The sequence below is a fragment of the Ranitomeya imitator genome, chromosome 4, assembly GCF_032444005.1.
Source record: "Ranitomeya imitator isolate aRanImi1 chromosome 4, aRanImi1.pri, whole genome shotgun sequence".
Lineage (NCBI taxonomy): Eukaryota > Metazoa > Chordata > Amphibia > Anura > Dendrobatidae > Ranitomeya > Ranitomeya imitator.
Window position 1 is genome coordinate 277,245,336 of NC_091285.1, and position 22,694 is coordinate 277,268,029.

The 22,694-nt window shown below is 47.1% G+C and overlaps 1 protein-coding gene across 1 annotated transcript; it reads right to left on the bottom strand.

Moving 5' to 3' along the window:
* Positions 1-2,055: 2,055 nt before the first annotated feature.
* DYRK2 (dual specificity tyrosine phosphorylation regulated kinase 2) lies at positions 2,056-19,857 on the bottom strand. Its single transcript, XM_069764644.1, has 3 exons — positions 19,498-19,857; positions 14,795-14,919; positions 2,056-7,690 (listed from the first exon to the last, which is right to left on the bottom strand). The coding sequence occupies exons 1-3, from the start codon at positions 19,541-19,543 to the stop codon at positions 6,089-6,091; spliced, it is 1,773 nt and encodes a 590-aa protein (XP_069620745.1). The 5' UTR covers positions 19,544-19,857; the 3' UTR covers positions 2,056-6,088.
* Between the last annotated feature and the right edge of the window lie 2,837 nt (positions 19,858-22,694).

Genomic DNA, 22,694 nt, shown 5'->3' on the forward strand with positions numbered 1-22,694 from the left:
AAACAGTGCTTCTTCCCTTCCGAGCTCTCCCGTGTGCCCAAACAGGGGTTTACCCCAACATATGGGGTATCAGCGTACTCAGGACAAATAGGACAACAACTTTTGGGGTCCAATTTCTCCTGCTACCCTTGGGAAAATACAAAACTCGGGGCTAAAACATATTTTTTGTGGGAAAAAAAAAGATTTTTTATTTTCACGGCTCTGCGTTATAAACTGTAGTGAAACACTTGGGGGTTCAAAGTTCTCACAACACATCTAGATTAGTTCCCTGGGGGGTCTAGTTTCCAATATGGGGTCACTTGTGGGGGGTTTCTACTGTTTAGGTACATTAGGGGTTCTGCAAACGCAATGTGACGTCTGCAGACCATTCCATCTAAGTCTGCATTCCAAATGGCGCTCCTTCCCTTCCGAGCTCTGCCATGCGCTCAAACGTTGGTTTCCCCCAACATACGGGGTATCAGCGTACTCAGGACAAATTGGACAACAACTTTTGGGGTCGAATTTCTCCTCTTACCCTCGGGAAAATACAAAACTGGGGGCTAAAAAATAATTTTGGGGGGAAAGATTTTTTTTTTTTTAATTTTCACGGCTCTGCGTTACAAACTGTAGTGAAACACTTGGGGGTTCAAAGCTATCACAACACATCTAGATGAGTTCCTTAGGGGGTCTACTTTCCAAAATGGTGTCACTTGTGGGAGGTTTCTACTGTTTAGGTACATTAGGGGCTCTGCAAACGCAATGTGACACCTGCAGACCATTCCATCTAAGTCTGCATTCAAATGGCACTCCTTCCCTTCTGAGCCCTCCCATGTGCCCAAACAGTGGTTCCCCCCACATATGGTGTATCATCGCACTCAGGACAAATTGGGCAACAAATTTTGGGGTCCAATTTCTCCTGTTACCCTCAGGAAAATACAAAACTGGGGGCTAAAAAAATAATTTTTGTGGGAAAAAAATTGTTTTATTTTTACGGCTCTGCATTATAAACTTCTGTGAAGCACTTGGTGGGTCAAAGTGCTCACCACACCTCTAGATAAGTTCCTTAGGGGGTCTACTTTCCAAAATGGTGTCACTTGTGGGGGGTTTCAATGTTTAGCCACATCAGGGGCTCTCCAAACGAAACATGGCGTCCCATCTCAATTCCAGTCAATTTTGCATTGAAAAGTCAAATGGCACTCCTTCGCTTCCGAGCTCTGCCATGCGCCCAAACAGTGGTTTACCCCCACATGTGGGGTATTGGCATACTCAGGACAAATTGTACAACAATGTTTGGGGTCCATTTTCTCCTGTTACCCTTGGTAAAATAAAACAAATTGGAGCTGAATTAAATTTTTTGTGAAAAAAAGTTAAATGTTCATTTTTATTTAAACATTCAAAAAATTCCTGTGAAGCACCAGAAGGGTTAATAAACTTCTTGAATATGGTTTTGAGCACCTTGAGGGGTGTAGTTTTTAGAATGGTGTCACACTTGGGTATTTTCTATCATATAGACCCCTCAAAATGACTTCAAATGAGATGTGGTCCCTAAAATAAAATGGTGTTGTAGAAATGAGAAATTGCTGGTCAACTTTTAACCCTTATAACTCCCTAACAAAAAAAAATTTTGGTTCCAAAATTGTGCTGATGTAAAGTAGACATGTGGGAAATGTTACTTATTAAGTATTTTGTGTGACATATCTCTGTGATTTAATTGCATAAAAATTCAAAGTTGGAAAATTGCGAAATTTTCATAATTTTCGCCAAATTTCCGTTTTTTTCACAAATAAACGCAGGTACTATCAAATAATTTTTACCATTGTCATGAAGTACAATATGTCACGAGAAAACAATGTCAGAATCACCAGGATCCATTGAAGCGTTCCAGAGTTATAACCTCATAAAGGGACAGTGGTCAGAATTATAAAAATTGGCCCGGTCATTAACGTGCAAACCACCCTTGGGGGTAAAGGGGTTAAAGACAAGGTCAACCATTCATATGACAAAACACGAATGAGGAGCTTTTCTGAATCTTCATAGAAGCAAAAAACTCTCAGCCCAATTTATAAAACAGGCAAATAAAGGCAAAAGGGACATACGTTTTATTCTGAAATGATCTCTGGCCACGACAATAAATTTTAACAAATATTCACTGGAAAGTCATACTTTCATCTGCTGTACAATACATACAGTATTATAAAACTGGCCACTGATTCTAGTCCACTAGAACATCTCCAATGTAAAAAGTGGAGCCAGCAGCATCGCACAGAAAATGTACACAAAATATACACAAGTCCACATTCAATCCAAGGGTTTCACATATTATCAGTACACAAAATTGCAGCATATTACAGTCACATGTCTAAGATGTTGCTCATGAAGCAAAGCGAAAGCCTAAGGCCGTGGTTATTACAATCAATCCCAAAAGCGAGAATGCTCTGAAGACCTCGTAAGGAGCAGGTTTCATGTATCCGATCCCTCATGTGGCATTCAACATTCTCCATTTAGGATGCTGGAGGACTCGGATTAATAACCACAGACATAAGCTATAGTGAGAATTCACATACAAATCTTCATAAGAAGATATCTGCCACGATGTAAAAAAATAAAAAATAAAAACCTTCAATAAAAGATCACTCACAGTCATGTTTATGATAAACGTGATCACTGGGCTACACTGTAATCTAGAGAAAAGCAGGAATCTGCCGGAAACCCTTCTAATAAGGGTACGAGACTTACCGACTGTCCCTCTGGGTTACAGTAGAGCCCAACGTAAGAGCATATGCACTCCAAGGTCAGACACGAAGAGAGGCTCAAATGCCTCGCACCTAGTAAAAGACCCCGGCTTCACGAGGCCAGGTTATTAGAAAAGGAATGCACTTTGGTTCTTACCAAATGCCCTGGGATTGAACACACTACAAAAACTGAAAAAATGTTTGAGGTAATTCTTCCAAAAATGAAAAAAAAGAAAAGTAAGATTTCCTACCAAGTGTAGCATAACAAAACATTGTACAAAAAGAAGGATCGGTGTACAAACGTAGGGAACCAATAAATCATGGATTGTACCTGGAGATTGACTCAAGAGCTTCCTCAACCCTTCAATAGTATCGAAGTCATTTCCAGCAGTCTGGTCAGCGAGAAGAAAACAATACTACTGTTATCGTTCTTTGTAAGGCCTCAACGTAAGATGGTGATATTAAGACAAGTCCGAACAATCTGTAATAAAGATGCCTTTACCGCGAGGAGTAAAAGGAGGCCAAAACATGCCCAGCCTGGCATCAATGTCAGAAAGGCACGTGGTTCACAAAGGGCACAATTTATATCCGGTGTTGTTAATGTTAACTCCTTCTGTTGCTGCACTTTAATTATAAACATACTTACGAGCCAAATAAGCCCCAGAGGGTTCATAAAACTGAGCTAAACAAAGCTGCAACCAAAGAAACAGCAACGCATTGTGCCATCACGACCGCTGTGAATAGTCCAAGACGTCCCTCGACAATAGGAACCTGTGAGACGCAATATTGTTTCCAGGACAACTTATAGCAGCTCAGCCCTTAAGAAAGTAATGACAAACTTGCACTTCACATGCTCAGTGTTTTCCGCTTTACACTACAAAAGGCTTCAGAGAAGAGAGCAGCTATAAACTGAGACATTGCATGGCTGTAAGTTCAAAAGTAAAAATAGACGTGTTCAATTAGATTGGAAAAAAATGGGTAATAGCGCCACTTAAGTCCTCAGGCTAGGACTGGTACAACAGCTCTTATCCATCTACTTGAATGGGGCGGAGCTGCATTACCATACATTGCCCATGGACAAGAGCGGCGTTGCTTCTGAAAGAAGGCACCCATGCTTTTCCAATATTACACAACTCTATAAAAAAAGTCCTGGCACTCTAAGCTACAGACACAAAATAGATGACGAAATAAGTGCATTCAATGCCCAGTGGGCGCAGGAAACATACAACATATTAATGGGGTCATCATTAAATTAAAGTTTAGAATACATAGTCCATATTCTGCTGGCACAGTCAGCGACGGCCAGTGTTTCTTCACTAAACACAATGTGCAAATTACCAGTGTGAATATTTAGTCTGATAACTATATAGAAAGAGCCTTCTATAATAAATACATTCCTATAATTCGAGCAGACGGCTAGGAATTCTTCATATTAACGAATATTAACTCAGAATAGGGATCAATACAGTTTACCTGTGAAAAGATGGCAAACACTGTAAAATAAAGTGTTAAAAAAATTCACGTTGCCTCACATCAGTGCCGACTGAACTGTGCCTTTATCGAAAGCTTAAGAAAACGGACCACCAGCAGATCTAGTGGTATTGGGGGACCATGCTTTAAGTGTAACTAGAAAAACACAGCTGCAGGCTTGCGGAGTAAAGAAAAAGGGTTAACAGTCATTCCTTCAAAGGATCAGCCTTTTCAGGATTTTACCATTTGGGTAGATTGTGCTATGGTGGAAATTTTAGAGAGGGATTTATAGATTTTTAGAGTAAAGATTTATTTTAATTATTAATGTGACTAAATTCAAGCTCACTGCTCCTGGGACTGAATGGTATTCCGACAGTGCTATAAAAGCAGGGAAAGATAATATTGGGCAGATACCCAACTTTGAATTGTATAATCCATGTCACAGAGGGTCTCCCCGACCAGCAAATTCTGGCAGGTCAGACTACCTAGAACACCCATGCTGAGAAGGGAAGTCATGGTGTAAATATTTTTAATGCCTCAACTAAAGGCCCCATACATACTAGATTATAGTTGTCCAAAGCCGACAATTTAGTATGTACCGGGGTCTCGGACTCTGCCTCCCCCGGTAATGTTAGGTGAGATAAGGGTTGGGCACTTTGAATTTAAAATACCCGACCATTTTGTTCTTTACCAATGCAAGTTTGCAGCAGCCTACTCTGCTCTCCCTATAGAGAATGCATGAACACTTGGCCCAGCTAAGCATTCATGTGCATGGAGGACAAAGCAGTTGGCTAAAAACTTAAGGCATTTGGGCACCTTAAGTAGTATGAGGTACTGAAATCCATACCCATCCACAACCTAAAGTAATTCCTATATTCTGTATACCTTGCCACGATTAGTCCAGGTCCTAAAAGGGGGCGGTACATAACAGATCCTCTCCTGAGGAAGGAATTAGTATTTGCGAAACACCAGCTCAATTTTTATTAAAGGACCGCCGAGTTAAGATTTTGCAGCCCTTTACACTTTCCATCTCAAAAGAAGACAAGATACCTGGAAGACCCCCTTTTCTTCTTACGGCTTTTCCACTTTGGAACTTGTGTATGAACTTACATTTTTCGACTTTCCAATTGTTTAACTACTACACTATCATTCTCTTTTTTTTGTGCCTTGTGCATGGATTCTCTTTAGTGGTCCCGATGTCATACCCCAACCCATGATGCTCTGCCCTATGCATAACATGGTGGATTGATAATGATCAACGTTCTGTTGTGGTCAGAACAAGTAGTGGGGTTGATTGGGCACATACAAAAAAAAAAAAAAAAGTTAGTGTATACCTGACAATCCCTAAGTACCTAAAAATAATAAATACATGTATTGAAATCTTTTAAAAAGGTTCACTTTCCCTCATACCAGTTTACTTGCTTAAAAACCTTGTCCATCAGATCTTTGAAAGACATGAAAAAATATGCAAAATGCATACTCCACAAGGGATGTTTTCACTCCAAATGTGCACTGTATATGCATACCATTGTGTGCGTCTGTACGAAGTAGTTGAAATAATACAGGGCTAGATTGTTGCAGTACGACAGTCACGGCTTTAAAAATGCATCAATGCTAGTTCAACCATCTGAAGACAATAAGTTATGTTTAACAGTCACCAAGTCAGTGGCCAGCCACTGATTTTGACACTTTCTAGACAAAGCCAATTATAAACTATATACTTAAAAAAAAAATGATAAAACCTTAAAGCATCGTCCCCAATGTTTAAATACAAAATTGCATTATTACTAAAAAAAATGACAATGGCTGCACAGAAAGAGTTGGTACAAACCGAGTGATTAAAAATATTCTGAATGCGAGCTGTAAGCATAAGGCTCAACAAGGTGTTTGAAGAGTTGTTCATTAGATCAGCTAACAAGCTTTGGCAACACAGTCCTCTGCTGAATATTTCCATTGGCGTCAGTCATTTGGGCCAAATTAGTTCTTAGTTTTGCAGCTGAGCCTGATGTGGGAGGTAACTTAGAAATGGATGTTATAGCACCAGAGCTTTCAGTTATTCTTTTGGAAGAGGCCTTTTCTCCAGTTGGAGGCTTTGGCAAGCGTCTACGTAGCCAATGGTGTCGTAACGCCTGGCTGGGCGTCATGCGCAAAGCAGGATCCCATTCTAAACACTGTGCTAGAAAATCAAGAAACAAGGGATCATCACAGCCTTTCAATGCAGTTACCCAGTCCCTACTTCCAGGAGGGCCTCGTAGCTTTCCTCTTCGAGAACGGCTGCCGTTCAGAACCACAGACCCATCTGGCAGAGTTGTAACAGTGCAATAACGAGGGTAACCTTTGGAGCTGACAAAATTCTTGCCTCGTTTTGAAGAATCAAGCAATTTTTGAGACGGCATCCCCAGTAATTCAATCATACATGCCAATTGATCTCCTTCATCTTCACCAGGTAAAAGTGGATAACCAGTCAACAATTCTGCTAGAATGCAGCCCAAGCTCCACATGTCAATAGGCATGCCATAGCGACCGCCAAGTATTACCTCTGGAGCTCGATAAAAGCGGGACTGGATGTATGTGTACACACGCTGATGCTCATAACAGCTGGAACCAAAATCGATCACTTTGATGCCACTTCTACCCTGTTGTTTCAATAAAATATTTTCCGGTTTAAGGTCACAGTGGATTATTCTGTTTTTGTGCAAAGCATCCAAGCACTGTAAAATTGAGTGCGCAAACTTGCGGACTAAAGGCAGGCTGAAGCCTTGAAATTTGTTTTTCTTTATGAGCTCATAGAGATTCATGCTCAGCAGCTCGAACGTCATGCAGATATGATTGCGGAATGTAAAGTTCTCCAACATGTGGATGACGTTCATGTTGTTGTCTTTATCCTGCTTCTTTAGATGCTCCAAGATCCGTATTTCTTCTGCGGCTTGACGGTGGAAACGTTTCTCATTCCTTACCATTTTTAAGGCCACGTGCTGATGGAGTTTGTGATCATAAGCCTTCACAACTTGCCCAAAACTTCCTTTGCCAATTACCTTAAGAACTTCGTAACGGTAAGCAACATGATCATGTGGCACCTGCACATAAGAACCCTGGACATCATCGTAACCACCATTATTTGAACCACCAATCACACCTTGACGCTTCTTTGCATTTGGACCCAAAAAGTAAATTTCAGGATAGTTGAAAATTTCATGGTGCTCGAAAGCAGTCAGTTTTTGCATGTATTGCTTCATTGCTTGTTCTGGGGTTAATGAAGAGGACTTTACTTTGGTTGTCCCATCTGAGGATTTCAAAGAGCTAGAACTTCCTTGTCTACGGTGTGTGCTTTCGAGTTGTCTATCGGAAACAACAGGCAATCCAGTTTTACTAACAGCTGCGAGTCCGTTGGGTTGTGTTGTCAGAACAGTTCTTTTGTTGCTATTGTCTTCAAACAGCTGCTGAACCTGGATCTGTCCATGGCTGCTAATGTGCAGATGTTCATTCATCGTGTGCTTATTGCCTCCAATCTGAAATACACAATTTCATCATGTATTAAGTTTATTCTTTAAAGGAAACAATTATGTTAACAATCTCAGAAAATGTCAGCATTGACGTGAACCTTGCTCTGGCTCATTGCTTGCATACCTCAACCAGGCAAAATGATAATGTTGTTTACTTTACGTATCTGTTCACACAGTCACATACTGCTGTCACTGTCACCATTGTGTTTTCTTCAAATTTCCAAAGCATTAAAAAGGGATGTCCTACTAGGACAACAATTCCATAAAGGGGAGTCATCATAAAATGACCTATTGTTTAAATGGAATCGGTCAGAAAATTTCAAACCTAAACTATTTATATGTGCATGCAAAGTGCCTGAAAAAAGTATTCAATCCCTGTGAACTTTTTCACATTACATCAGCAAACTTATGTCTTTCTGCAATTTTATATGATTTACCAACACAAAGTAGCAAGTATTGTGAAGTATAGAGGAAACTATACATTGCTTTATAAATATTTAAAAAAATATATAAATCTGAAAACTGTGACGTGCAATTGTATTCAGCACCCTGTAGCCTGACACCTCTAAATAAAATGCCTCCAGAAGTTACATAATTTGTAAAATGAGTCCACTTGTGAGTAAATTATTCTCAGTATAACTACAGCTGTTCTGTGAAGGCCTCAGAGGTTTGTTGGATAATATTAGGGCTCAAGCAGCATCATGAAAACCAAGGAACACACCAGACAGGTCAGGGATAAAGTTGTGGAGAAGAATAAAGCAGGCATCGCGCTTGGAACATGGGTAAGTCCGGCGAAAACACAGCATACAAATAAGACGGGGTGGAAAAAGGAGAGGAAGGCACTAAAGGTAGGGCCATCTCCTGATACCAACCAGTGTCTCTGGATCCCTAAGCTTCCCTAATCCCCTAAGCAGGTCCTTCTCCCACCCTGATGTCACATGCCATGTCTCTGACGGTCACCGCAATGTACCCCGGTTAGTGCACTGGTAATACACAGGGGAAGAGAAACACGGAACAGTCAAAAATTGAAATACCCAGCTCCTGTTCAGCTGCCAAGCTCCAAACCAGCACAGAAAATGACAGTAGTATAGCAGAACTCCCAAAGCATCTACACCACCGTCACACTCGAGTTCCACACACCAAGGTGGTCTGCATAGAACAAAAACACTATAACCAATGAACAGCTGATGGGTTATGTGACTATTTAAAGGGAGATTGGAGTGGCTACCAACCAACATCAGCTGACCAGCTTAAAAGAACAGCCAGCAAGAGACTGACATTAACTCTTGCTGGACCAAAAGGGAAAAAAAAAACAACATTTTGATTTCAGCAGACCCAGAGTTGCCACAAATCCCTTAATGATTTGTGACAGCAGGGTTTAGTTATAAAAAATAAATAGTCCAATCTCTGAACATCTCACGGAACACTGTTCAATCTCTCATCCAAAAATGGAAGGAATATGGCACAACTGCAAACCTACCAAGACATGGCCGTCCACATAAAACGTACATCCTAAGAAAGGAGAACACTAATTAGAGAAGCAGCCTAGAGGCCATGATCTTTCTTGAGGAGTCCAGCTTGCAGTATTAAAAAAGTCATGTAGGGGACACAGCTAGCATGTGGCAAAAGTGCAAACGCTATGTAAACACTATGTGTGGCAGAAAACATTAGCCTGAAAACAACATCCCCAAAGTAAAACATGGTGATGGCAGAATCATGCTGTGGGGAGCCTTTTCTTCAGCAGGGACAGAAAGGTGGTCAGAGTTGATGAGAAGATGGATAGAGTGAAATACGGGGCAATTATGGAGGAAAACCTGTTAGAGGCTGCCAAAGTCTTGAGACTTGGGTGTAAATGCACCTTCCAGCAGGACAATAACCCTAAAAATACTGCCCGAGCTACAACGGAATGGTTTAGAGCAAAGTATATTCATGTGTTTCAATGTCACAGTCCAGACCTAAAGCCCATTGACAATCTGTGGCAAGACTTGATAATTGCTGTTCATAGATGCTCATCATCCAATTTCACAGAGAGAGAGCTAGTTTGCAAGGAATAATGGGCAAAAATGTCAGCCTCTAGATGTGCAAAACTAGTAGAGATGTACCTCAAAAGGGCTGCAGCAGTAATTGCAGAGAAAGGATTTCTAAAAAGTATTTACTCAGTGTGAGTGGGGAAGGGGGGGGGGGGACAGAATACAAATGCACGTCATCATTTTCAGATTTACACTTTTAAAATATTTGTAGAACAATGCATCGTTTCCTAGACATTTCACAAATACTTGGTAATATGTGTTGGTATATCACAAAAATATCTCCCCAAAAATACATTAAAGTTTGTGGGTGTGACATGCAATAATGCGGAAAAGTTCTTCACGGGGGTATACCGTAAATACCTTTTAAAGACACTATAGATCTTTCAAAGATAAATCCAACAATATGTTTATATAAGTCCATTCTTATGGTACTAAGAAATCAGCAATTTTGATATGCAAATGAGGCTGAACAGCTATTTGTAGATCTAAAGTCTGTCACTCCAGCTCTATTCTCTGCCAAGCACCTCCTTAGGTTTTGAGGTCAGCCTCTGTGCTGTGTGACTTCAGGCAAAAAGTTGTCAGTCAAACAGAAAGTAGAAAACAAAAGTGCAGTGCCATGATTTTGCTAGAAGCAGAGCAAAACGCGCGTTGGGGCAGAGGGATGCCATAGTATCCACCAGGATTTGTGCAATACAGCTATGCATCCACCTTTTTCTGCTATTTTAACATCGGACCATCCTAACAAATCATTGCACTGCACTTTTGCTTGCGGCTAGCAGACATTTGGTTCACTAACAAGCTGACTTACAAATCGTTCCACGTAGGCATGCTTATATAGCAGCCATTAAACACTTGTTTTTTTACTCTGTTTTTCCTGTGATACCTTACTGATATCGTATTTGCACTTTATACAACCAATTGTTTTCAACCCATCAGAGATCGGTTCTTGTATTTTTATAGGCATAGTGTTAGGCAGAGTATCTAATCACTGAGGGATGCTATACGAGCAGCCTTTTGGTACAGTCCCTGGGTAGTTCAGTCTTGACTACTTACCATTGACAGATTTTGTAACGGATTAGGATTGGTAGAATATATAATTGCATTTTTACATCCTGTGACATACTGTGAACAGAGTCCCTCTTTTTATCCAGCATCTTTCTTTGTTAAATTTACTTTTTTAAATACATTTTTTTAACAGTTATCAATAAAATATAATATTTTACTTGAACTGAATGTACTTTTTTTTTACCTGGGTAACTTATCTGTGGTAAATTTGGTGGAAGTAAAGATACTTGTCAAATGAGCGTTTACATCATTTGTGCCATAATCAAGGAGACTGGCCTGACAAGCCCATCGAAGACTTCAGCTGCTAGCTTTGGAATCCACAGTAAACAGGAAATCAGACTCGCCTTTATTTCTGGCAACATTGCTAAATATGATAATTTTGATACCCGTAACTTATTAGGCATCATAACTTATACAATTCTCGAATCTAAAGGTGTCTCCAAGGTAACAGCTATTAACAGATAAGACAATGCTGTACACCAAGATGGAATGTTTTCCATCATTTAGAATACTAGCTGGATCTACCACTGCAGTGTAATACAGGGGTGTCAAACTGCATTCCTTGAGGGCCGCAAACCATGCGTGTTTTCAAGATTTCCTTAGCTTTGCACAAGGTGCTGGAATCATTATGTGTGTAGGTGATTAACTTATCACCTGTGCAGTACAAGGAAATCCTGAAAACATGACCTGTATGCAGCCCTCGAGGAATGCAGTTTGACACCCCTGGTGTAATATATGCAGCTCACAAATAGAGGGATCGGCTGACAGTCATGTTTACTATGCCTGCTTAATAGGTGCCCCCAGACATAGATCAGACTGGTTGCTCTCCCAGTCCTGGTTTCTCTGGGAGATAAATAGCATTTGAGGGGTCCCCAGCTACTTATCCATCTCTGCCTATCAAAATAAATCCATGTATGGTTATAAGGAAGCAGGGCACGACAGCTCTGTATCATTCACCTAAGGGTATGGCCATCTTAAGTGTAACAAGCAAAGACATTTTTGAAGATATTAAAGGGAAGGTACCGCGTTTGTAGATCATTAATAAATCACTGTAATGTGGCATAACATGCTGCTTTAACCAAGTTTGAAATGCATGTGAAACAGATTACGTGTGTAATATGAGTTTAAAGAAGGCACTGGGGGCTGACATCTTGGTTTTGCAGCAGTAGCAGGTCACCATCAGTGTCAGATTACGGCACCCCATGGACATAGGAGATAATAGACTGGCGCTGACCCTATCTGTAACATTGCAGCAGCATTAGCAGTGAGCTGGGCACGCCTCTGTGGGCTGCACAACTCACTGCTGTAGGTGTGACTGGCCGCCATTTTATAATAGCCCTGTGTTATCTGCCGAGCTCCACTTACTTTCTATCGCAGGAGAGAAGCACTCACTGGAACCGGAGGATGTGGAGTGCGGGTGATTTATCTCCATGCTGCATGTCTTGGGCAGACATCTTCTGCTCTCACACGCTGCCCTCCCTGTGTGCTTCTCCTGCTCTGTCTCCGCCTCCTCACACACAGACCCTGTCATCTCTGGTAAGCTGCATTCACAGCCTGCCTCTCTCTCTGCCATACAATGTATCTCTCCCCTCCCTCCACAATGCCTGGCCATTCTCTGCGGACCTGGATCTCCTCCTTATCTTACTGAGGGATGAGTCACAGACAGCTCTGCTCAGATAATGCTGCTCCATACATAAACACCACATGTCTTCACTTTTCCTCCAGTCCACCATGCTGCTGAGCCCACTGTGTTCTGCTTTTTTGTAAACTCTGTAGCTGTGTTTCTGATGCAGTAACTGCTGGTGATAGCAGATCACAGGGCAATCACACACAAAATGGCGCTTCCCTGTGATGCTGCTCTTCATTCTGCCCTAGGGATATTGGACCACCCAAAAGGGGAGGGAAATGGTGATGTCAGCAGTTACTGCCCCAATTTTGCTGCTAACAGTAATGCTGGTAAGTCTTACTATAGCTGCTTGAGGTCTAAAACGGAAAATGCTCCCCCTAGTGGTCAATATATATAGTTCTAAGAAAATATATAATATTTTTCATATAGAAATGTTTGTAAACAGTGCAAACATTGCATTAATACATTTTATTTACTATTTTAAGCTTAATGTCACACAAAAACAAACTACAAAAAACTGGTGGCACCTTCCCTTTAAAGGTATGCAACGGAATAGCAGCAGAAGAAAACAAGGAAGTAAATAGATATTTACTACCAAATCCTCACACTGTAGCTGGGAATCATAAGGGAAAGGTTTGCTGGACGGCTCAGTGACACCACGACCGCCGAACAGCAGCAGAACGGGGAACTGACATCTTATTCCTAAAATGTTTCAATACCGAGCAGCTGTCCGCCACCTGTCTGCCCAATACCACAGCATCCAACAGCTGCTATACACTAAAAAGCAGAAAAGATGTAGCTGGTGTACAACAGGCGCCACACCAGCTGACCGAATGTGACCCAGCACAGATAATTCACTAAAAACTCTGCATCCTCTAATGAATAATACAAGGCTCAACTATAAAAAGACATCAACTGCCATTTGTATCTCTTAGAGAAAGTTCAGGGAAGGTGAAGAAGAAACCAGATGACTACAGCCAGAGTCTGACAAAAAGGAGACTCAAACGGAAAATAATGGAATGGATCTCAATGGTGGGTCTAAATCTGAAAGAAAGATATATCTACACAACCGCGGAAATAACACACAATACACCCAACCGCTGAAATAACACAATATATACCCAACCGCTGAAATAACACACAACATACCCAACCACTGAAATAACACAATATATACCCAACCGCTGAAATAACACACAACATACCCAACCGCTGAAATAACACAATATATACCCAACCGCTGAAATAACACAATATATACCCAACCGCTGAAATAACACACAACATACCCAACCGCTGAAATAACACACAACATACCCAACCGCTGAAATAACACACAACATATACCCAACCGCTGAAATAAAACACAACATATACCCAACCGCTGAAATAACACAATATATACCCAACCGCTGAAATAACACACAACATATACCCAACCGCTGAAATAAAACACAACATATACCCAACCGCTGAAATAACACAATATATACCCAACCGCTGAAATAACACACAACATATACCCAACCGCTGAAATAAAACACAACATATACCCAACCGCTGAAATAACACAATATATACCCAACCGCTGAAATAACACACAACATATACCCAACCGCTGAAATAAAACACAACATATACCCAACCGCTGAAATAACACAATATATACCCAACCGCTGAAATAACACACAACATACCCAACCGCTGAAATAACACACAACATACCCAACCGCTGAAATAACACACAACATACCCAACCGCTGAAATAACACACAATATACCCAACCGCTGAAATAACACAATATATACCCAACCGCTGAAATAACACAATATATACCCAACCGCTGAAATAACACACAACATACCCAACCGCTGAAATAACACACAACATACCCAACCGCTGAAATAACACACAACATACCCAACCGCTGAAATAACACACAATATACCCAACCGCTGAAATAACACACACAACATACAAATACTGAAATAACACACAATATATACAAACACTGAAATAACACACAATATATACAAACACTGAAATAACACACAATATATGCAAACACTGAAATAACACACAATATATGCAAACACTGAAATAACACACAATATATGCAAACACGAATATATACAAGCACTAGAATAAAAATACTAAGAATGAAAAAGCCCATTCATTCCTCCGGTAATGTACAGGAACTATGTAGCCTCTCCAGCAGACATGAAACAGATGCCTCTGCTGCTTGGCTGTCACCGTGACTGCACCTCGCACATTTATTTCTATAAATATCAATGTCTTGGCTGAATTTAGAAGCCAAGAAGACGATTAACAGACAATCTAAGAAGGCTAATAGGCTAATGTATGTACTGGCCATCCGAGATACTTACCGTGTGTGTTGCGTTGCTGGTTCTTAAGGGCGGCAATGATACCGGTGATGATGGCACTGTACCGGCTGCAGAACGGGGCAAGGCCGGAGACTGCTGCAGTTGGCTAGTACCCTCACTTCCTCTGCCTAAAATACAAGGGGGAAAAAAAACAAAAAACACATGATTCAAAACCATTATAGCAAATATGTCCATTACATCCCGCTAATGTCCGGTGCCGAGCGCACTGCACCATGTGAGATCCCGACTACACCCAATGTAATAGAAAACTGCGAGCATCCAGTGCAGGGTAGATGTATGGCCGTGATACACAACACAATAAACTTCTACTATGGTACTATATATAAAATGGAGGGGAAAAGGTGCTCAGCAAGAGAAGACACAGGCCTACTGTACCCTACACAGACCACTGTGCCCTGCAGTGTGTGGTCATACATCGCCGCAAGCAGCCGGGCCCTACAGAGAGGGTCCATAAGTCACCAATATGCCCTACAGAGAATATCGCCACACACCGGCCATGTCCAGCACCAGCCATAGCCACACACAAGCCGGCGCAGGACGCAAGCCGTGCCCGGCGCAGGACACAGCCACACACAAGCCGTGCCCGGCGCAGGACACAGCCACACACAAGCCGTGCCCGGCGCAGGACACAGCCACACACAAGCCGTGCCCGGCGCAGGACACAGCCACACACAAGCCGTGCCCGGCGCAGGACACAGCCACACACAAGCCGTGCCCGGCGCAGGACACAGCCACACACAAGCCGTGCCCGGCGCAGGACACAGCCACACACAAGCCGTGCCCGGCGCAGGACACAGCCACACACAAGCCGTGCCCGGCGCAGGACACAGCCACACACAAGCCGTGCCCGGCGCAGGACACAGCCACACACAAGCCGTGCCCGGCGCAGGACACAGCCACACACAAGCCGTGCCCGGCGCAGGACACAGCCACACACAAGCCGTGCCCGGCGCAGGACACAGCCACACACAAGCCGTGCCCGGCGCAGGACACAGCCACACACAAGCCGTGCCCGGCGCAGGACACAGCCACACACAAGCCGTGCCCGGCGCAGGACACAGCCACACACAAGCCGTGCCCGGCGCAGGACACAGCCACACACAAGCCGTGCCCGGCGCAGGACACAGCCACACACAAGCCGTGCCCGGCGCAGGACACAGCCACACACAAGCCGTGCCCGGCGCAGGACACAGCCACACACAAGCCGTGCCCGGCGCAGGACACAGCCACACACAAGCCGTGCCCGGCGCAGGACACAGCCACACACAAGCCGTGCCCGGCGCAGGACACAGCCACACACAAGCCGTGCCCGGCGCAGGACACAGCCACACACAAGCCGTGCCCGGCGCAGGACACAGCCACACACAAGCCGTGCCCGGCGCAGGACACAGCCACACACAAGCCGTGCCCGGCGCAGGACACAGCCACACACAAGCCGTGCCCGGCGCAGGACACAGCCACACACAAGCCGTGCCCGGCGCAGGACACAGCCACACACAAGCCGTGCCCGGCGCAGGACACAGCCACACACAAGCCGTGCCCGGCGCAGGACACAGCCACACACAAGCCGTGCCCGGCGCAGGACACAGCCACACACAAGCCGTGCCCGGCGCAGGACACAGCCACACACAAGCCGTGCCCGGCGCAGGACACAGCCACACACAAGCCGTGCCCGGCGCAGGACACAGCCACACACAAGCCGTGCCCGGCGCAGGACACAGCCACACACAAGCCGTGCCCGGCGCAGGACACAGCCACACACAAGCCGTGCCCGGCGCAGGACACAGCCACACACAAGCCGTGCCCGGCGCAGGACACAGCCACACACAAGCCGTGCCCGGCGCAGGACACAGCCACACACAAGCCGTGCCCGGCGCAGGACACAGCCACACACAAGCCGTGCCCGGCGCAGGACACAGCCACACACAAGCCGTGCCCGGCGCAGGACACAGCCACACACAAGCCGTGCCCGGCGCAGGACACAGCCACACACAAGCCGTGCCCGGCGCAGGACACAGCCACACACAAGCCGTGCCCGGCGCAGGACACAGCCACACACAAGCCGTGCCCGGCGCAGGACACAGCCACACACAAGCCGTGCCCGGCGCAGGACACAGCCACACACAAGCCGTGCCCGGCGCAGGACACAGCCACACACAAGCCGTGCCCGGCGCAGGACACAGCCACACACAAGCCGTGCCCGGCGCAGGACACAGCCACACACAAGCCGTGCCCGGCGCAGGACACAGCCACACACAAGCCGTGCCCGGCGCAGGACACAGCCACACACAAGCCGTGCCCGGCGCAGGACACAGCCACACACAAGCCGTGCCCGGCGCAGGACACAGCCACACACAAGCCGTGCCCGGCGCAGGACACAGCCACACACAAGCCGTGCCCGGCGCAGGACACAGCCACACACAAGCCGTGCCCGGCGCAGGACACAGCCACACACAAGCCGTGCCCGGCGCAGGACACAGCCACACACAAGCCGTGCCCGGCGCAGGACACAGCCACACACAAGCCGTGCCCGGCGCAGGACACAGCCACACACAAGCCGTGCCCGGCGCAGGACACAGCCACACACAAGCCGTGCCCGGCGCAGGACACAGCCACACACAAGCCGTGCCCGGCGCAGGACACAGCCACACACAAGCCGTGCCCGGCGCAGGACACAGCCACACACAAGCCGTGCCCGGCGCAGGACACAGCCACACACAAGCCGTGCCCGGCGCAGGACACAGCCACACACAAGCCGTGCCCGGCGCAGGACACAGCCACACACAAGCCGTGCCCGGCGCAGGACACAGCCACACACAAGCCGTGCCCGGCGCAGGACACAGCCACACACAAGCCGTGCCCGGCGCAGGACACAGCCACACACAAGCCGTGCCCGGCGCAGGACACAGCCACACACAAGCCGTGCCCGGCGCAGGACACAGCCACACACAAGCCGTGCCCGGCGCAGGACACAGCCACACACAAGCCGTGCCCGGCGCAGGACACAGCCACACACAAGCCGTGCCCGGCGCAGGACACAGCCACACACAAGCCGTGCCCGGCGCAGGACACAGCCACACACAAGCCGTGCCCGGCGCAGGACACAGCCACACACAAGCCGTGCCCGGAGCAGGACACAGCCACACACAAGCCGTGCCCGGAGCAGGACACAGCCACTCACAGCCGTGCCCGGCGCAGGACACAGCCACACACAAGCCGTGCCCGGCGCAGGACACCGCCACACACAGCCGTGCCCGGCGTAGGACACCGCCACACACAGCCGTGCCCGGCGCAGGACACAGCCACACACAGCCGTGCCCGGCGCAGGACACAGCCACACACAGCCGTGCCCGGCGCAGGACACAGCCACACACAAGCCGTGCCCGGCGCAGGACACAGCCACACACAAGCCGTGCCCGGCGCAGGACACAGCCACACACAAGCCGTGCCCGGCGCAGGACACAGCCACACACAAGCCGTGCCCGGCGCAGGACACAGCCACACACAAGCCGTGCCCGGCGCAGGACACAGCCACACACAAGCCGTGCCCGGCGCAGGACACAGCCACACACAAGCCGTGCCCGGCGCAGGACACAGCCACACACAAGCCGTGCCCGGCGCAGGACACAGCCACACACAAGCCGTGCCCGGAGCAGGACACAGCCACACACAAGCCGTGCCCGGCGCAGGACACAGCCACACACAAGCCGTGCCCGGCGCAGGACACCGCCACACACAAGCCGTGCCCGGCGCAGGACACAGCCACACACAAGCCGTGCCCGGCGCAGGACACAGCCACACACAAGCCGTGCCCGGAGCAGGACACAGCCACACACAAGCCGTGCCCGGAGCAGGACACAGCCACTCACAGCCGTGCCCGGCGCAGGACACAGCCACACACAAGCCGTGCCCGGCGCAGGACACAGCCACACACAGCCGTGCCCGGCGCAGGACACAGCCACACACAAGCCGTGCCCGGCGCAGGACACAGCCACACACAAGCCGTGCCCGGAGCAGGACACAGCCACTCACAGCCGTGCCCGGCGCAGGACACAGCCACACACAAGCCGTGCCCGGCGCAGGACACAGCCACACACAAGCCGTGCCCGGCGCAGGAAACAGCCACACACAAGCCGTGCCCGGCGCAGGACACAGCCACACACAAGCCGTGCCCGGCGTAGGACACCGCCACACACAAGCCGTGCCCGGCGCAGGACACAGCCACACACAAGCCGTGCCCGGAGCAGGACACAGCCACACACAAGCCGTGCCCGGCGTAGGACACCGCCACACACAGCCGTGCCCGGCGTAGGACACCGCCACACACAGCCGTGCCCGGCGTAGGACACAGCCATACATAACTGACATAATGTGCTGGCCCCAGACTGCACACATGGGGCAGAACACACTAGGACCAGACATGCGGCCATTGTTAGGGCTTCCCAGTAGATGGCCCATGCAGTGGCTTTCCCTAGTGACAGGTCTCCCGGTCACCGCCGGTTCCGTCTCCAGGTACACGGAGCAGACAAAGCGGAAGGCGGCTGTTAACCCCGTCGGGCCCGTGCCAGGCCTGCAGGAACATGTCTGGAGAGGGTGGCAGCACAGGCAATGGCCACCGATGTGGCGCCGCCTGTCACCTGCACTGTCCCCGGAGTCACGTTTCATTGTCCCCGATCAGCTCTTACCGCTCGGATGCACCGCCGCAGCCGCACACGGTTTCCTCGTTAACATGGCGGCTGAGCAGGGCGAGTACAGCCGGACTCTTGATCCCCCACCGTCTCCGCGACCTCCGCTCCCCGGCTTCGTCTCCGACCAGCGCGGCAGCGCCCCGGCATCCCCGACCTCGGCACCGACTCACGGCACGAGCAGCCCTCCGCTCCCAGGCGATCACCCAGGGGAGTCAGTGTGGGAGGAGAGCAGCCGGGAACCCAGGCCCCGCCCCCGCACTGCGGCCACTCCCACACACTGACCGCCCACACGTCTCACCGACCCTCGGACAGGCAGAGCGGCGGCTGGTGCTGCTGTCGAGGCCGTACTGCCTGTCTGGCTCGGAGGCGGGCGGCGGTCACACGCTCTGGAGCGGGAGGAGGAGACGCGACTGCTGGTGACCAACCGTTGGCGAGCGGCTGCAGTGTTGCTAAGCAGCGACATGACACACTATGCACAGACTATCAACAAGAAAAAGCCGTGCGGGAGGGCGTTTGTTTTTAAGAATTAAAGTGGCAGGAGGCGGCGTCTAATCATCAGATGGCTGTCAGACGATAGCAGACAAGGGCGGGCCCGAGAAGCGAGAAGTACCAGCTGACAGAGTCTGTTATTGGTGCAGTCCTGTAGCCTCTCTGGCATGGCGCCCCCTAGCCCCCAGGCTCGCACACTGCACCCACACCTTCAGCACATGGGCTAGCTGGCCGGCAATGCGCGCTGTGTTGCTAGGACTCCATTTGTTTGGTTTGGCAGCCATCCATTGTCACCTGCTGCCAGTGCCCCACTGGTGGCATGCACAGGGCTGTGGAAGTTACTGGTTGTAGGGTCAGACGGGTTTACTGACAGAGCAGCTGTGTATTAGTATCCAGGCTGACAGAAGGGGCCTGATCCTGGAGGCCATGGGTGGGGGCTGGGATGTATGTGATCTGTATGGGCTTCCTATACAGTATTATGGCCATAACCCTGGACCGCCAAGGGTCCCACAGAACTGGATTCTGTAGACATCAGGTACAGGTGGGGGGAAGAGCAGGGGCGGTTACCCAAATTCGATAACTTCCCAGAGGAGCATTGCAAGGCTTAAAAGTCTCCGCTTGAAGACATGATCAGATTGGATGCGGTGATCATCTACTTCACTTTTAGCCTGCGATACGTTTCTTCTTTCACTTAGGTTTCAAGGGAAAAGTAATCAGAAGAAAAATCCTAACATTTCTGAAAGTTGAATCATGGTTACACACAATCCACTAGTAAAATAGCTGCTACAGCAACATGGAAAGTAATGCAAATAATGCAAGGGACCCGGAGGAGAGGTCACCTGTGAACTTCATTGACGTCTAGGAGAAAAGTGCTGGGGGTGCCAAATCCCCTTTCTTATAGGAAGGGAATCTGTCATGTTGAAAATTATATCTAATTTGCAGGAAGGCTGTTATATAGCAGGAATTGATCAGATGTGCATTTTGTTGGGTTAAGTTTCAGTAAAACTTTCATTTTAGTCTTGGCTACCCCTGGTTTTTGTGTGCATATGAGTCCAGTATGACTAGTGATTTAGAGTCTTCCCGGGTTGACTTCACGACCACTGGACTCCTATACATTTGTGTGAAAGTGTTTGCCCCCTTCCTGATTTCCTATTTTTTTGCATGTTGCAAGTAACACAAAATGCAGTTTTTACATGAAGGTCTTTATTAAGGGAAAAAGAAATCCAAACCTGCAGGGCCCTGTGTGAATAGGTGATTGCCCCCCAAACGTAATAACTGGTTGGGCGATCCTCAGCAGCAACAACGGCAATCAGACATTTGCAATAAATGAGTCTTTTACAACACTCTGGAGCGATTTTGTCCCATTCATCTTTGCAGAATTGTTGTAATTCAGCCACATTGGAGAGTTCTTTGGATGTTGTTGTGTGGTCTTTTTTGACCTCTTGGATGAGTCGTTGCTGCACTCTTGGGGTAATTTAGGTCGGCCGGACATTCCTAAGAAGATTCTCCACTCTTCCATGTTTTTGGCATTTGTGGATAATGGCTCTTACTGTGGTTCACTGGAGTCCCAAAGGTTTAGAAATGGCTTTATAACATTTTCCAGATTGATATATCTCAATTACTTTGTTTCTCATTTGTTCCAGGATTTCTTTGATTGCGGCATGATGTCTAGCTTTTGAGGAATCTTTTGGCTTACTTCACTTTGGCAGGCAGGTCTTATTTAAGTGATTTCTTGAGTGAGAACAGGTGTGGCAATAAACAGGCATGCATGTGTGTAGGGAAATTGAACTCAGATTCCCAAAGATGTGATAAACCACAGTTAATTTATGTTTTAATGGGGGAGGCAATCACTTTTTCACACAGGGCCCTGTAGGTTTGGATTTCTTTTTCCTCTAATAATAAAGACCTTCATTTAACTGCATTTTGTGTTATCTTTGTCTAATATTTACATTTATTTGGTGATCTGAAACATTTCAGTGTTATAAACATGCAAAAGAATAGGAAATCCGGAAGGTGGCAAACACGTTTCCACGCAACTGTACATATAGAAACACTAGTGATTTCAATTAATAAAATGCAATTTATACAGAATCTTTTCATCAAATTGTTTTTATAACATTTTTTAGGGAGGGGATGCAATACACGCGAAGGGAGATTTATAACAAAACTATCAAACACACCTCAAAAGATGGGAAGAAAGGGGGGAGTGAAGAGAGATACAGGGGGAAGAAAACAAGAAAATAAAAAAACAAGATAAAAGGTCAACTCAGCCTGAAACACCCATTTTAAAGGAGAAGTTCCAAAAGGGATTTCTTTAAAAATCAACTAGTTTTGGTATTTTAAAGGGACTCTGTCACCTGAATTTGGAGGGAACAATCTTCGGCCGTAGAGGCGGGGTTTTCAGGTGTTTGATTCACCCTTTCCTTACCCGCTGGCTGCAATATTGGATTGAAGTTCATTCTCTGTCCTCCGTAGTACACGCCTGCACGAGGTAATCTTGCCTTGCGCAGGCGTGTACTATGGAGGACAGAGAATGAACATCAATCCAATATTGCAGCCAGCATGCAGCCAGCGGGTAAGGAAAGGGTGAATCAAAAACCCCGCCTCCATGGCTGAAGATTGTTCCCTCCAAATTCAGGTGACAGTGTCCCTTTAAACGTAAGTAGAGATGGAAGAGACTTAAATTAGAAGGAAAAATGAAGTTC